At 36.9% G+C, this 17,133-nt stretch overlaps 2 protein-coding genes across 3 annotated transcripts; both read right to left on the bottom strand.

Annotated features, from left to right (window-relative positions):
- Positions 1 to 1,015: 1,015 nt before the first annotated feature.
- Positions 1,016 to 9,448, bottom strand: LOC128192858 (peroxidase-like protein). Of its 2 annotated transcripts, none has more exons than XM_052865861.1 (13): positions 9,306 to 9,448; positions 8,140 to 8,284; positions 8,004 to 8,054; positions 7,689 to 7,853; positions 7,293 to 7,475; positions 5,424 to 5,564; positions 5,115 to 5,216; positions 4,660 to 4,752; positions 3,543 to 4,035; positions 3,031 to 3,228; positions 2,689 to 2,855; positions 1,680 to 1,782; positions 1,016 to 1,340 (listed from the first exon to the last, which is right to left on the bottom strand). In XM_052865861.1, exons 2-13 carry the CDS (start codon positions 8,204 to 8,206, stop codon positions 1,265 to 1,267), a joined length of 1,839 nt encoding a protein of 612 aa, XP_052721821.1. In that variant the 5' UTR covers positions 8,207 to 8,284; positions 9,306 to 9,448; the 3' UTR covers positions 1,016 to 1,264. The 2 variants fall into 2 exon arrangements, with proteins under 2 accessions (XP_052721821.1, XP_052721822.1); XM_052865862.1 differs by having other exon boundaries at positions 8,140 to 8,279; positions 9,306 to 9,428.
- A 4,652-nt stretch (positions 9,449 to 14,100) lies between these two features.
- LOC128192859 (uncharacterized) lies at positions 14,101 to 16,088 on the bottom strand. Its single transcript, XM_052865863.1, has 2 exons — positions 15,940 to 16,088; positions 14,101 to 15,326 (listed from the first exon to the last, which is right to left on the bottom strand). The coding sequence occupies exon 2, from the start codon at positions 15,309 to 15,311 to the stop codon at positions 14,313 to 14,315; it is 999 nt and encodes a 332-aa protein (XP_052721823.1). The 5' UTR covers positions 15,312 to 15,326; positions 15,940 to 16,088; the 3' UTR covers positions 14,101 to 14,312.
- Positions 16,089 to 17,133: the final 1,045 nt, after the last annotated feature.

A 17,133-nucleotide genomic window follows, 5' to 3' on the forward strand; every position in this document is an offset into this window, starting at 1 on the left:
TGAATAAATATAAGAAATCCACGACAAAATGAAAATCACAAAGGTAAAACAAGTCAAACACATATATACATGTATGTACATTTTTCCAAAAACGCTCCTGTGTCGTTCATGCCGATTTTAAACTCCACAGAGAAAATATTTGGCAAAAATAATTGTCAAAAAACACAGGAGCCGAGAAAGTACGTCTACCCTGTTCCGTGCCACGTGACCAATAATCTTAGAACATTTTAACATTTCAATGACCTTACACTGTAGTTTAAGACCGTTTGCTGTAAAGTTTGCAGTTATTTTAACAGTCCACTTAAACCAGTCAACCTATTTTTTGAAAATCCCAGTGTGATCAAGTTAAAATGCAAACTATGTATAAACTAACCGTTGCTCCTCTTTTAGGTGGCAGCATCAAAATTGGTTGTCCAAAATATCTCATGTTTATCTTGTCTTTTCAACGATTCTGAATTGCCAGGAGAATTTTTAAATCCAGGGAAACGTCGGGTATTTGGACTGCAAGATCGGTACCAGCATTCGTCATGCATAATAGCTCTCTTGCCAATCGAAAATCTTGAATCATTTGAAATGACACAAAGCCTTCAAAGCATTCAACTCCATCAAAATTATAAAAAATCGCACGTATGCATTAAGTGAATATGTCTTCATTAGCACCATGCAATGTAATAGCGTTCGATAAACATAGATTTTATAGCATTTGTTTATGATACATATTGTTTTCACTATAGTGGTTACAGTTTCTTAGTATTTGCAATATGTTTGAGTATTTGATTTTTGATTTTTTTGTCTGGATACTCTTTATTATACAATATTATTATACAAGCAGCAGTTACCTCAAGTCTTGTCCCAATGACAACGTACGATATGTTCATGGAGGGTTGAGTGTGTGAAATGTGAATAGTCATGACAAAATGGATCAGAACCAGAGAGAAATCGTTGATATTTGCACAAGAGTTTTTGGCAAATGAAATTTGTAGTTTTATACAACAAGTAAACAGACAAAGAGCGCTTTGTTTTAGTTAAGGTTTTACAAACAATGCAGTTCTTTACATGTGACACATACAGATCCAGCATTGAGAATTTTTTTGTTTTAATTTTTTTTTAAACATTTTGGCAAAAATCATGCTATATATATGTTACAAATCATATTGAAACTTTTTCCAATTCTTAATTAAGTCTGAAATAAATTAGATTTTCTTTTTCACTAGTTGCGCTGTAAATAGCTCCAAGGAGAAGTTTAATGCTTAGCACAAACAAGCTACGACGTCTTTGCCTTTTCTCTCCATGGCGTCCAATATGGGTGGATAAGAGAGCTGCAATTCACTGTTGGATTTCTATAGAAATATTAACATTCATTATTTTAAAAAAACATTCTGAAAATTTTTGCGTTAAAATACAAGTACCAGTATGACCACTTCGCACAAAGATTCGGGTTTTAATAGATTTACTTAAAAATCTATTGTAGAATCATTTAAATTCATGGGAGCCGTTGTCGTGGACTGCTAGTTTTGTTTTTGTTTTTAACATTTAGGACGTTATTTCGATGATTTACCTTTGAATTAAGATTGTGTTCCATTGTACGTTGAAATGTGAATATGTTGGTAAAAATTGTCCCAAGATCTACAAAACCTGAAGTACCACGAATATTACTGATTTCTCAGTTTTTCACTTACGTGTCACTAATGATAATGAACGCACTGAGACTGACTTGATCAACGTCTATACTCTGACATAGAACAGATGACAGTGTGGCTTTCTTAATCTCTGTCAGCTGATCTTCAATATAGAAAATATGAACACTTATTAATCTACCTCGCTATGAAATACAATGTGTTTGGCTTTTTTCATTACATTAACATAATAAATTTTGCTGACATCGCAAGTCAAAATACTGTAATGTGGATTAGCGTTATTAAGAAATTGATTGTAATACACACGGAATTCAATGAATGATTTGTGTATTTTACTACCAACCCTCAGTGAAGCCATGCGTGTGGTTGTTCTCATTGTAATACACATAGAATTCAATGAATGTACTAGTATTTGTGTATTTTACTACCGACCTTCAGTGAAGCCATGCGTGTGGTTGTTCTCATTGTAATATACATGGAATTCAATGAATGTACTAGTATTTGTGTATTTTACTACCAACCCTCAGTTAAACCATGCCTGTGGTTGTTCTCATTGTAATACACATAGAATTAAATGAACGTACTAGTATTTGTGTATTTTACTACCAACCTTCAGTGAAGCCATGCCTGTGGTTGTATTGTAATACACACGGAATTCAATGAATGTAATAGTATTTGTGTATTTTACTACCGACCTTCAGTGAAGCCATGCGTGTGGTTGTTCTCATTGTAATACACATGGAATTCAATGAATGTACTAGTATTTGTGTATTTTACTACCGACCTTCAGTGAAGCCATGCGTGTGGTTGTTCTCATTGTAATACACACGGAATTCAATGAATGTACTAGTATTTGTGTATTTTACTACCGACCTTCAGTGAAGCCATGCGTGTGGTTGTTCTCATTGTAATACACACGGAATTCAATGAATGTACTAGTATTTGCGTATTTTACTACCGACCTTCAGTGAAGCCATGCGTGTGGTTGTTCTCATTGTAATACACACGGAATTCAATGAATGTACTAGTATTTGTGTATTTTACTACCAACCTTCAGTGAAGCCATGCCTGTGGTTGTTCTCATACCAGAACCTGTCGCCTTTCTTATACATTAAAAACTGTCTGGCTATCAAGCAGGCAAAGGTAGGACCAACAATTCCCCCAGGGACCGGAAGCTCGGTCATGGCTCCGGCATAGACGTCTATGTCCCTAATGTCTCTATAAAAAAGTGATTTTTATACAAAGAACAATGAAGAGTTATAATGAAATGAATCATGCAGAACACAACATGAACTTGGTATTATTTTTATTATTTTGCCTAATGGGCCTTAAACCGCTGTGTACTCCTACACATACCTTCATTTTTTCAACTTTGACTGCATTATATACAAACCTATAGACATTCTTCAGGTCGAGTTTTTCTGTATAGCTGTGATCCGATAAGTTGACACTTAAACCACAAAATTCCCGCCATTTTATGTAAGGGGGAAGACCATGGTCCCTTCCCCGTTGTACATTAATGGCCGGCAGATCCAAGCTTGTGCCGTCAGGTTCCCTAAATAGTCTGTCCCTAACGCCACTCTCAAACACCCTGGAGAAGAACATACCCATACCTTAGTTATCAATAACGAGGCAATGATAAGTGTTCAAATTGGAGGAGCAACACAAAAAAGTGGAGGGTCAATTGGTTGTCTTTTTCAATATGAATCATGAAAAAGTTTGTATTTATCTAAAAAAAAAAAGGGGGGGGGGGAGGGAGGTTGAGGGCCAGCGCCATCCTCTCTCACTCGTCTTTACAGTCGTAATTATATTACCGGTATATTGTGCCTGATTACTTATCTGTTAAAATCAGTATGCACTTACTATTTTAGACAAGAGTTTTGCTTACTTAGGTTTTTTGATTACCTATCTGATTTTGCTGCTTGTTCTGCAAGTTGCCAGCGTAAGATCCCTTCGGAACTTGTCCCGCCATTGTAAACACAGAAATGCGGAGAATGATATGTGTCTTCTATATTCAAGCTGGCGATCTCAAAATACGTTTTATTGTACTGCTTTTGGTGATTCGTTACTTGAGAATGACCAAATCGGAATGCCGCTGCTGCAAAAGCGTTGCGTGTTGACAAGTTTATGTCCTCATCGTAAACTGTGTTATAGCCGGCGGGGCTTGGATTCAATCCATACTCCGCCATTACTTCATCTCCCACAACCAATGGCAGGTACTCTTTATAGACCACGTGCTGTAAAATGGCGGTAACTATGGCACGTGTTTCTTGGTAGAGAGTTTCGTCATCCCATGAAGGATTGAGTGTGGCTATCTGCCCGGCGATGTAGTTATGATACCTGAGGAAGAGAAGGTGAACTGACCCTAGGTTTGGTACGACGTTGACCCGCACGTCACCTACAAATCACGTGAGGAGAGGCTCATAACCATAATCTGTAAACCGATTCATATTTGTCTATAAAAGATTTATTTTGGTAACACATTTATATCGGTCTGTAACACATTCCTATTGGTCTGTAACACATTCATATTTTCTTTAATCTTTTTATACTGGTCTGTAACCGGTTCATATTGGCGTGTAACCGATTCTTACTGGTCTATAAAAGAATGTTTCGATTCTATTTTTTACATTTATTAAAAATGCAAAGCTATGAACAATTTTATTCAAAAGCATTTATCAAATAGTTTCACTACAATAATTATACATGCAGTTGATGCACGTATATATTTGGGTCTGTACCCAGGAGGGGTTGGCTTTGCAAACCTGAATAAATGACTTTAATAATTCTGTAAAAAATGTATAAGGGTTTAAAATATGTTTGACAGTTATGAAGTAATTTAGCTCTTTAAATTTTGAATACCGTTAGATTAGCATGCATAGCAATGGTTTGTATGGACGATTGATGTAGAAAACGCCGAGACAGCTTAAGCTTGATTAAAAAGATCTCACAAACTTGGTTTATTAAAAGGACATGCTTGAGATTTTCGCAAGAATTAAGCGCTCGATTCAGCACTGGTAACCTGCGTCTTGACAATAGTCGGTTGTGACGTCATTAAAAACGCATTTGCTGGTGCCACCATCGGGCAGTCCGCCATTTCTGTCTCGTAGGGTGCCTTACAAATGATTAGAAAGAACAAAATTTCAAATACAAGATTCCTCACAGAAAAAACATTTAGGCAGGAAACGGAAACTTTAAATTCTGAATTATACTGTTACATATAGGGTAGTTTTTCTTCATTAACACTTATTGTCATACTTCGTAAACTATTTATAGAATATGAGGATTATTATTAAAAATGCGATCTGTATTAGTTTGCGTTGGTGAAATGTCTAATACAATATACTATTTAATAAATTGATATTTCATGTTTATGAAACAAAAACCTCTAATTTGAAAGATTTTTCTTTTATTTAAAAATCCTTTAAGAACCACAAATTGTCCTTGTAACGGCCTTCATCATTATAAAATACGCACCATTTTGGAAAGTTCTTAGAGCCCTCGCCTTTTGTTCACTAGAACCATACACGTTAGATGCGTCAATGAAGGACGTGACGTCATTTATCTGTTCTCGGCAACCTACAAATTTAGAGGAATTTCTCTTCAAACAAACGTTAATCCCACATGACACCAGCTTTTAATTTTAAAAGGAAAGTTATGTTACACTCAGCATTCACATTTTTCGTCGCACAAACTATTTACATGTATAATTACAGGCCTTTACCAGCAATGATGACGTAACAATACTTTTTATTGAATTAGCAAACAAACAAGTAAAGTGTTTACAGTTATGCCCGTGTTCCACGTAAGTCCATGCTGACCTAGACAGAGGCATACAGCTGTTTGTGAAGAAAGGGTCCTGAGAGGGAATGTGTATTGGTATGCACTCTGGTCTGTCAATGTGCTCTCCGCAACATGATAGCAAACCTACAAATATGATAAAACTCTTGAAGACACACAGACACAGCAAGACAGAGGACCAAAATAGACTGAAACAGGGAGAGGATCAAAGACAGGTACAGGCAAAGAGGTAGTGTAAGATAGATAGAAACAGACCGACAGAGGACCAAACAATACTTTGAGACGGAGAGAGGATCAAAGACAGGTACAGGCAAAGAGGTAGTGTAAGATAGACAGGAACACACAGACAGAGGCTCAAACAAGACTTTGAGACGGAGAGAGGATCAAAGACAGGTACAGGCAAAGAGGTAGTGTAAGATAGACAGGAACACACAGACAGAGGCTCAAACAATACTTTGAGACGGAGAGAGGATCAAAGACAGGTACAGACAAAGAGGTAGTGTAAGATAGACAGGAACACACAGACAGAGGCTCAAACAATACTTTGAGACGGAGAGAGGATCAAAGACAGGTACAGGCAAAGAGGTAGTGTAAGATAGACAGGAACACACAGACAGAGGCTCAAACAAGACTTTGAGACGGAGAGAGGATCAAAGACAGGTACAGGCAAAGAGGTAGTGTAAGATAGACAGGAACACACAGACAGAGGCTCAAACAATACTTTGAGACGGAGAGAGGATCAAAGACAGGTACAGGCAAAGAGGTAGTGTAAGATAGACAGGAACAGACAGACAGAGGACCAAACAAGACTTTGAGACGGAGAGAGGATCAAAGACAGGTACAGGCAAAGGGGTAGTGTAAGACAGACAGAGGACAAAGACTTTGAGACAAAGAGAGGATCAAAGATAGGTACGGGCAAAGAGGTAGTGGAAGACAGAAAGGAACAGACAGACAGAGGACCAAACAAGACTGAGACAGAGAGATGATCAAAGACAGGTACAGGTGGACAGAGAGGTGGAGTAGGAGATGGTACAGGCGAACAGAGAGGTAGAGTAGGAGAGAGGATCAAAGACAGGTACAGGCGGACAGAGCGGTGGAGTAGGAGAGAGGATCAAAGACAGGTACAGGCGGACAGAGAGGTATAGTAGGAGAGAGGATCAAAGACAGGTACAGGCGGACAGAGCAGTGGAGTAGGAGAGAGGATCAAAGACAGGTACAGGCGGACAGAGCGGTGGAGTAGGAGAGAGGATCAAAGACAGGTACAGGCGGACAGATCGGTGGAGTAGGAGAGGGTACAGGCGGACAGAGAGGTATAGTAGGAGAGAGGATCAAAGACAGGTACAGGCGGACAGAGAGGTGGAGTAGGAGAGGGTACAGGCGGACAGAGAGGTGGAGTAGGAGAGGGTACAGGCGGACAGAGAGGTGGAGTAGGAGAGGGTACAGGTGGACAGAGGGGTGGAGTAGGAGAGGGTACAGGTGGACAGAGGGGTGGAGCAGGAGAGGGTACAGGCGGACAGAGAGGTGGAGTAGGAGAGGGTACAGGCGGACAGAGAGGTAGAGTAGGAGAGAGGATCAAAGACAGGTACAGGCGGACAGAGAGGTGGAGTAGGAGAGGGTACAGGCGGACAGAGAGGTGGAGTAGGAGAGGGTACAGGCGGACAGAGAGGTGGAGTAGGAGAGGGTACAGGTGGACAGAGAGGTGGAGTAGGAGAGGGTATAGGCGGACAGAGAGGTAGTGTAGGAGAGGGTACAGGCGGACAGAGGGTAGAGTAGGAGAGGGTGCAGGCGAACAGAGAGGTGGAGTAGGAGAGGGTACAGGCGGACAGAGAGGTGGAGTAGGAGAGGGTAGGTTACCACCGGTCACTGGAGTCAAAACGAGGTCGTGATCCAGGAACTGCCCAAAAGACATATGGAGGATGTTAATCTTCGGATCGTGAGTGGTTGTGGAGTTCCTGTTCTGAAACAGAATGTTGCTAACGTCCCGGGGACTGGGCAGCGGTAGATGATCGTACCCTGTTTGTCGGGGAGACTGACAGCCTGGAGAAAAAACACGGGAGTCAAATCACATTAACTAGAATGTAGAGTGCAAGTGTATCTGACTGAACCTGTGGGTTCAGTCATACTGTTGTATTGTAAAGGCTTCAAAACTGAGTTTTAAAACAGCTTAGCCATGTATGATGTATGTTTAATATCAGATTACTAGTATGTTGTACAAGTTCACAACTTCACTAATATACATGTTACATTTACCATCATCATATCGCGGTGGAAGGAACCTGTGCTGTTTAGTTTTGCTCTTTCCCCAGGCAGGGTGCTTCAGGTTGTTACAGGAACCGTCCACATTACGGTACTTATACAGGGGGTCGCACGTCACTTCCGGTGGAGCGGGGCCACATATCTCTGGTGTTTTGCTTCCTTATGAATAGATAAAAAAAAGTTTGCCGACGTGATTAAGAACATTTTGTGATATATCCGTTTATATATATATATTTGTTTTGGTGGTTTTATATATTGCACATAAAATATAAAGAACTAAGATTTTTCAAAGAATGTGTCATAGTTCACCTGGATCATTTGAATTGTACCATTTCACCACCAGAAATAGCAATTGCAGCTCTGGAAACAAAGAGAGGAAATGGTTAAATGAAGTATCTAGAAATGATTAAAGTGAAAGTCTCTAAAAATAACCTGAATTGCATACCTTGAATGCCCAATACAGCAACAATAAAGACGAGAATCCTCCAGACGTGTCGAAGTTCTGGCGTCATGGCAGCCCTGTCATACTTTGTAGATAGAACGGTTACATCTGGGAGAAGAATCGCTGTGTCTATGCTATTGTTGCTAGACTACGACAAAGTTGTAAATAACAATAATTGTTAATAACAACAAGAACTAAATAACAACAAGAACTGTAACAAAACTGTACGACAAAGTAACAGCCAAAAACTGTAATAAAACTGCAGGAAGAAAGCGTAGCATTCATTTTCAATATTTCCTGTTTTCTTTTTAAATATTGTCATGTCTGTATTTATAAGTGAAAATTCCTTATTAGAAAATTGGAACTAATATATATATGTTTCAATTTCAACGGAAGGTCGTGGTTTTTTATTAAAGGGCATCTTTTTAATTATGTTCTACATAAAAAAAAAGGTGCACCACGCCTATCTTTTTAGCAAAATTGGTGATTTATGATATTTAAAAAAATGTGTTTTCTCGAAAACGATGACGGTGTCCAAGTAGCGTAGTGGACAATGCACTCGCTTGTCACCGCTGCGACCCGAGTTCGATCCCCGTGATAGGGTATGGTGGTCGCCCGCTTGGACACGTGGGTTCTCTTCGGGTACTCCGGCTTCTTCCCACACCAATGACCCCCTCGCGCTAACATCCGTGCCAACGAGAGATATTAATATAAGTTGTAGAACTTGCTTTTCAATCGTTGTAAAATAAATAAAGTTCAGTTTAAAAACGATCAGCGGATAAAAGAAGATACTTTATAGATCCAATAAAGATATAATCGTCGGGCCGTCTTAAAGAACTGGGTTCTGGTTTGGCAATGGAGTACAAAACAGGAAGTAGAATAGCAACCCCATGAGGTAAGAGGCATTTAGCCTAAATTATCGAACACAATTTCGTCAATGATTTTTCGGCAATCATTAATTGTAAACGCATGACATTTTAACATACTATTTATTAATCTATTAATATCGAGGGGTTTATTTGAACAAATTAAATGTCAGCATCCCGTTAAAATTCGACTTTGCTTATTTTGTAAATTCAACCGGAGCAGGAGTACTGATATTTTGGGTTTTGTTAAAGTAGAATCTTAAAAAGGGTATCTTATTAAAATGTAATGACAGGTTAGCTTACCTGAAATATGTGTCAGCTTAGGGTGAGGAATAAACAATGATGTGGGAGAGAAGCTGACCGGGACTTGTGAAACAGAAATATTTTTGATTTCCTTGCCAACCGTCCAGGAAATCGTGGATAGGTAGACGAGGAATATCATATTATAGATTTTCCTTAACTTGATAACAGCAGGAAACATTTCCGCGGTATTACTAATAAGTGTAGTGTGTCGTATTCAATAAGTGACATTATAGTTGCATCATTTCAACTTACAGACACCGCTAACAATGGGAAAATATTTCCTGTACGGTTATTTAAATATTAACAAATTATTCTCGGCTACTCCTTTTTTGTAAATAAGTAATCCATGGTTATTTGTATTTTCAACACAGGCACTTGCCACATAGTATAATCATTGCACAACGCAGCTAACCCAACATTATATGGAGTATTACAAGTTTTAGTACCATATTCTTCTAGGTTAAATTTCCTACAGAAAAATATAATTGTTATACCGTATATATTTACATGTCAGTGTTGAAAGAATATTTTTACATCACAACGTTAACAATTGACATCATGTAAAGACATTTTTCCTGCATCTAATGTACTTTTGACATCATGTAGTAAAAATGTGACTAAATATATGTAAAGATATAATTATTCCCACACGTAAAGGACTTTGACAACATGTAAAGATTATTTGGCATAATGTATCAATAGTTTAATGCTATATAAATGGAGCGATGGTGTTCCATACTTTTCATTAACAATAGCCTGTGAGCATGCTATTTAACATGAGTTTATGATGAAGATGACGATGGGTATTTTTCTGAAGCTGTGAGTACAGGAGACCCACTTCTGTCTAATTCTGATAAGTGATTAATTTAATCATGTAGAGCTGGTACCCACTGCGCTCACATTTCCACAACTGCTAGAGATTGTCCTGTATTTTAACAGGTAAGATGTTACGCAATTTTGTTTCTAACCGTATCAATATAGGGGTACATGTTTAGGTACATGTAATCTGCTTCATTTTATTGATAATTAACGTCCTCCTCTCCTTGAGAAAATTGTTTTCCAAGACAACGAAGTTATGATGGTTTTGGAAAATACGCCAGTTACATGTAGGATGGTAAGTCACCTATCTTGGTTTGCAATAATAACGTGCGCTGTTCGAGTAGATTTCTAAATCGAGAAAATGATTACAAGTATTTTACTAACTAAAACTATGGCGGAACAAAATCTCTAAAGAAGTTATTAAAAGGTGTAACGTTCCACCAAAATGTTATTTTATGGATCGTTGTGTATCATTTCTGAAACACAATTTTAAATCAAAGTACTGAAGTACTGACAGTTGATTTTATCGATTATCGTTTATTTTAAAATCAACTTATCTTGCGTGGCAAGTTTCAAGTTTTAGTTTCTAGTCTGTATTTAAATTACGCACTTTTTTTATAATATGAATTTTAATTAGACTTTTCAGACAAGAATTTAGAGAAACCCCATATGAATCATGTTGTGTAATATTTAAAGATAGATTTCAAACTTTGTATTAGTAATCGAAACAATTCTAAACATTTTATGGATCCAAGCACTATTGATATTGAACTCCAGTCTCGTTCAACCAGACGCTCAGCTGTCTCCGTTAATATCCGACAAGCAAGAGAGCCTCTCTGTTTGTCGAAGATTTACAGAGACAGCCGAGTTTTTGGTTGAACGAGACTATATTAAACTCTGGCGTAGAAATACACGAGACTACATAAATATCTAAACTGTTCGTATTATATAAAATTTTACTATTTTCAAAGTGTTTATAGATAAGTTTCCTTGAAAAACAATGCTTCAGCATACATTACATCGAATTTTTGTATTATATTCAAGAACTAAGACTTGTCAGCGGTGATGATTTGTGCTTAGGTCCAAACACTGTTTCACTTTCGGTTGATTGAAATCAACTCCCAAAAATTACTTGAAAGTATGGAACGCCTCAACTGCCTTATGTAGGTAATCTTCATAATATGATGATACTTCAACATTACATGATGGTACTTCAACATTACATACTGATATTTCAACATTACATGATGGTACTTTAACATTGCGTGCTGATACTTCAACATTACATGATGGTACTTTAACATTACATGCTGATACTTCAACATTAGATATGGTACTGAAACATTACGTGATGGTACTTTAACATTACGTGCTGATACTTCAACATTACATGCTGATACTTTAACATTACATGATGGTACTTTAAAATTACGTGCTGATAGTTCAACATTACATGCTGATACTTCATAATATGATGATACTTCACTATGCGGTGGTTCTAAAAATAGGGAAGTTTTAACATTGGGCTGTTTCTCTGTTTCAGAGATTGATCATATAGGACTAAGGTCCACTGAGACTAGTTTGGATCATGTCAAAAAGCTGGAACTACAAATAATAAAAAACAGGATTCTGCTTGAAAATATATGTTATTGAAAAAGTGTAGATACTCAAATTATGAAAACCACTGGCAAACAATTTGTGAGAAATTATAACAAGTTTTATGACATATGTGATTGCTTAAACTATTCTCCTTTTTTTAAAAATTATATTGACTTGTGAACAAATATTTTGATACATGTAACCCCTTTTCTTTTGTATTTTTTTTTATCTTCTATATCCCCCTTTTTCTCTTTTCATTTACTGCTATTTTTTTTTTTATCTATATATTTTTTTTTGCAAGAAAACACGTTTTCACACTACACGGATAACATATTTCCTTTAGATTAATAAGATATTACAATATGTAGAATCTTGAAATGTATGAAATATGTCTGAAATATGTGTGTATGTGGATTTATGTGTAAACAAAAAAAAAACAAAAAAATGAAGTATCAACACGTAATGTTAAAGTACCATCATGTAATGTTAAAGTATCAGCATGTAATGTTGCAGTATCAGCACGTAATGTTAAAGTACCATCATGTAATGTTAAAGTATCAGTATGTTATGTTGAAGTATCATCATATTATGAAGATTATTTACATAAGGCAGTTGAGGCGTTCCATATTAAAGTATAAAAAATAAAGTTTTGGTTACATATAAACATAAATTGACATAATTGATTAGATATTGTATAACTGATGTCATGCATTTATTCACAACAGATTTTAAATTCTACACTACACTTGCAACCAAGACAGATTTCTACTTTCTCAGGAAAAATTAGATAATTAGGAGCATGTATTTTCACTTGAACAACGACATTTTTTGTCAGAAGTAACGCCTTACCGATCCATGAAATGAAATTCTGTATAACAATCACCGTAAGTAAATATATATTGTTTTTTAAAGTATTTTTTATACTACAGCAAACATGATAAAATCTTTAGTTTATATGTAATAAACAATATTCAACAATATTAAAATTGTTAGCGCTTGGTACGATTATATCAAATTCTGTGTACGCTTTTAAGCGATGGTTATGCTAAGTATGTGCATAATAACACACTTTGCAGTAGTTTTCCCTGTCAATAAAGCCATATTTCAATGAAAAATGATGTACCATTTCTTTTACAAACAAACGACATATAAAGGGCATGGCGTACATGTAGTTTCGCCCCATGTTAAAATTCGCCCCTGACGTCAAAGCGAGTATAATTGTATCACGATTTTGACTTCGCTTTCAATAGAGGTCATAATGGTTTGGCAAAACAAAAATAAAACATGTGTACATTTTGTTCAAAATGATTTCTGAAGTTTGTTTTGTTTACAATCGATGTATAACACGCGAGTCGAATAATCCAGGCACGTAGCATCGTTTTTGAAAGTGTGGGGGCCAGACTCATCCAATTTTGTATATGTAAATTTGTTGCTGCGAGAAAAACGTGCCTGTAATCTCACTCTACAATTCTCAAGTTAACCAATCTTCAAAGTGACTGTCTTTAAAAAAAAAATCACCACAAAATCAAATATTAGAATTCCCAGTTTTTAGCAGCTTTTGATTTTTAAAATTCAAAAAAAGTTATAATTCATTCAAACAATAAAATGCTTTTTGGTGATTCATTCGGGATATGAAGGTAGCGACATTGCAGAAAAAATACATAACCCGCGTAATCTATCATATTTTTTATATTAAGGTGGCTCACTACACCTTGAAATATTTTTTAAATCAGCAGAAAATTACTTGATTATGATAGATATCACAATGAATAAGAAGTATTTAAGTCAAATAGTCAAAATAATGTGCAATTTTGGATGACAAATTACACATTCTCGAAAATTTCACAGAGTAAACATGATCAAAAGCTTTAGGCGCCGCGGATTCGAACTCATGACCTGCGGTTCAAAAGCCGTATACTTAAGCCACTGAGCTACGATAATATACAAACGAATCGAACGACATAAACAGTATTACAAAATACATGTATTTAAATCGCCATCTTGTGACGTGGTGTCTTAAAAAGTATAAGTCTGGGTGTAGTGAGGTACCTTAACATCTTTCTGTTAACTAATTAATAAATTGATAATGAAAAGTAAGTAAAATTCACTAAATTACTCATTATGTGCTTAAGTATGTTAGCTAAAAGAGACTCGATCATCGTGGTTTTTTCGTGCAGTCCGTGATTTTATGTAGGTCGCTGTAGGTTTCGACCATGCTATCGATAAACAGGGCGTGTCAATTTCAGTCCTGTCAGTTTCTTGTCAGTTTTAGCCGCTGTGGATTTCGACCAATCGATAAACGGGGCGTGTAGATTTCAGTCTGGCTGTTTCTATACAGCTATGAATTAACCACAAGTTTCCGTAAATATTCTGGGAATAAAACTTAGTAGATGTTAATATATTTCAATAATCCCACACATCTAAAGTTTAATTAGTATACATCTTTTGTATTACTTTTGACAAAATTAAACACTACTTTATGTCGCCGCTTTTAAATTGGACAATGCTTTGAAGGAAACAAAAATACAGTTCACATTTGTATGGGAGTTAAACTATAGACTAACCCATGATAAAAAACATTGTAATACGTCATTCGTCCAGGTATTTGACCGCTTTTATATTCCCAGACCCTCGCTCTGCAACAAATAGAATATCCTCCTCATCCACCCAGATCCCCACGGGCTTGTGTATTGTGGTCAAACTTCTATCAATAACTGACAGCATTTGGCCGTCTTTGTCAATGATGTGAACACAGTTCTGAACTTTGTCTGCGATCAAAATGTGACACAGACTGTCACATGCTAGACTTCCGGGTTCAAAGCTAGGCTGGGAGCGGCCGCTATACTTGTACCTTGGGATTCCGGAACTTTTGAGGACCACCACACAGCGTGCTTCAACGTCACTCACACATACGTCGTAGTTACCGTTTTCGCACAAGTAGGAAGCGTCCTTGAAGATGAAATACCCTGATGAATCATGAGAGATTTCCTGAATCACTCGGGGTCCGGAATAACGAACGACTTTGTCCGGGTTGCCAGTTTTGAACATAGATAATAGAACTTCGTTTTTGGCCGTGCTGCATAAGCCGCGAGGAGTCCATCCATCCGAGATTTTGATCAGAGTCACAGATCTTTGGTCTCTGATAACATTTAATTCTTTGGCGGCCATGACAGTGAACATTAGGTCTCCAGTGTTGTTGAGAGTAATATCAAACGGGGCGTGAATGGAGCCCGTACTGTGTGTTTCTACGACAACACCATTCATGTCTATCTTCTTTATGACATTCATTTCTGCTGAAGTCCACAAATACCCATCACGTGACTTCACTACCCTCGACAAAGGCTTAAACCCGCCAGGAATGGTTTGGACGAGTGAGGCAGCAACTAGTATTTTGGGTCTCCTGTATATAGCGCTCAGCTGTATTACAGCATGTTCCTTCCTGGACGACAGCACGTGCTTGGCCACACACGCCTGACAAAGGTTCTTCCTACAACTCCTACAGACGATCTCCGCCGGTTCTCTCTCCCCATTGTCGGGGCAGACGTTACATCTGATGACGTCTTGAGCAAAATGTCGCATCGTTGCCATGGTGACTAGTTTTCACTGCAATTGATTTTAAAATGGTATTAAGAAATGAATTTAATAATTTTTCTATTGATCGACATATCAAAGGAAAAATTGACCGGAAAACTTTATCAATGGGCGATACGTCGATCAATAGAAAATGATGACCGATCATGTACGTGTGTTAATTTAAAACTCATCGTTTCCAAATTTGAACAGCAGCGTGACCCTGAAAGTGTTTAGGCCTATTTGTTCGTTACAATTATTCCTGGAATTGGAACAGCCAGACTCGTCGTTAATCTTGGTCGTTGATCTCAAGCAGATAAAATCGTGAGATGACGCTTAATTTTCTATTTATAGTGAATTAAATAATGTGTATTGTTTACTTTTGAACTTTTAATTTTTTATACTTATAAAGTTGTATTTTTTTATTTTTGCTGACAAGAAATTTTTCGACTAATCAGAAGCGCCAATATCTTATCATGACAAACTAACATTTATATTAAATGATTTATCAATACAGTTGTTGCTCTTGTAATTATTACACTACTAAGCTACCGTACATAATAATCTCGCCCGATCGATTTTCAGTACATATCACGGGCAACTTCTACCGTACATTCTGTTGCCAGGTTTGTTTCATAAAACTTACTGAAATATTCGATAGAAAACATCCACTTGAGTCGCCAACGCTCCCTGTACCACGCCCTTCATGGAAACCTGGGGACATTAATGGTGGTTGGGCAACTCTATATATATCTCTTTGGAGTACGGGAGGACGAGCTGTCCCTTTAACCCTGTGTACATAAAGCGGCTCTAAGGAGAGAGAGAGAGAGAGAGAGAGAGAGAGAGAGAGAGAGAGAGAGAGAGAGAGAGAGAGAGAGAGAGAGAGAGAGTTAGTTTCATCCCGGCTCTAAGGAGAGAGAGAGAGAGAATTAAGAGAGAGATGAAAATCTCTCTCTCTCTCTCTCTCTCTCTCTCTCTCTCTCTCTCTCTCTCTCTCTCTCTCTCTCTCTCTCTCTCTCTCCACAAACATATAGTTGTTCACGGTAATTGTAGGATATTGTAGTTGTGGGTTCGTGGAATATTTGTTCGGGTTATATAATTTCTCGTTAAAGTGTACCGGTATATGCCTCACATTAATCAACATATTCTTTATAATTGATCAACTTGGGATATTGTTACCCCATCATTCAATTCTTCGTTGATGCGGTATAAACTTAATTTTATTGCAGTAACGAAAAGATTTCATTCATTTTTTTTACTTTTTCGACTCTAGTAGTATTTCATTCAATGTAAGATTTAATTTAAAAAAATGAACTTACATATGATAATGTAATTTTTCTACATTAATTTGGATGCGTCTTCTCTACAATACGTTTTAGAAATTAGTTAAAATAATGAAGTAATTGTTTGTCATTCAAAATAAAATGAAAACATGCTGTTGTCGGTTTCTTGTTCGTGGATAATTTACTAAAGCGATAGAACTATGTAAGTAATCTTTTTTTTATATGTTGCTGATACTAATTTCACTTGAAAAAAAAATTGCTTCGTACATTGGATTCTATAAGCCTAACCTGAATATGATGAAGAACATAATCATGTTAAAGAATCTACGTGTTTTATGCATTATTTTACGTTATCTAAATGCAAAATCTTGAGTGCAAGTTTTTTTTTATTTTTAATATCTTTATATAAAGTGGTCTAAAGACAATTTTTAAAGGAGTTTAATCAGTTTAATCAGTGCCCCCATCGATCTTGCATGTTACGGATTTATAGTATGTATATATAGGGATAAGGAAAGAAAAGTAATTACAGATATGTACTAGTTGTAGATAATTTTTTC

The sequence above is a fragment of the Crassostrea angulata genome, chromosome 7, assembly GCF_025612915.1.
Source record: "Crassostrea angulata isolate pt1a10 chromosome 7, ASM2561291v2, whole genome shotgun sequence".
NCBI classification, from domain to species: Eukaryota; Metazoa; Mollusca; class Bivalvia; order Ostreida; family Ostreidae; genus Magallana; species Magallana angulata.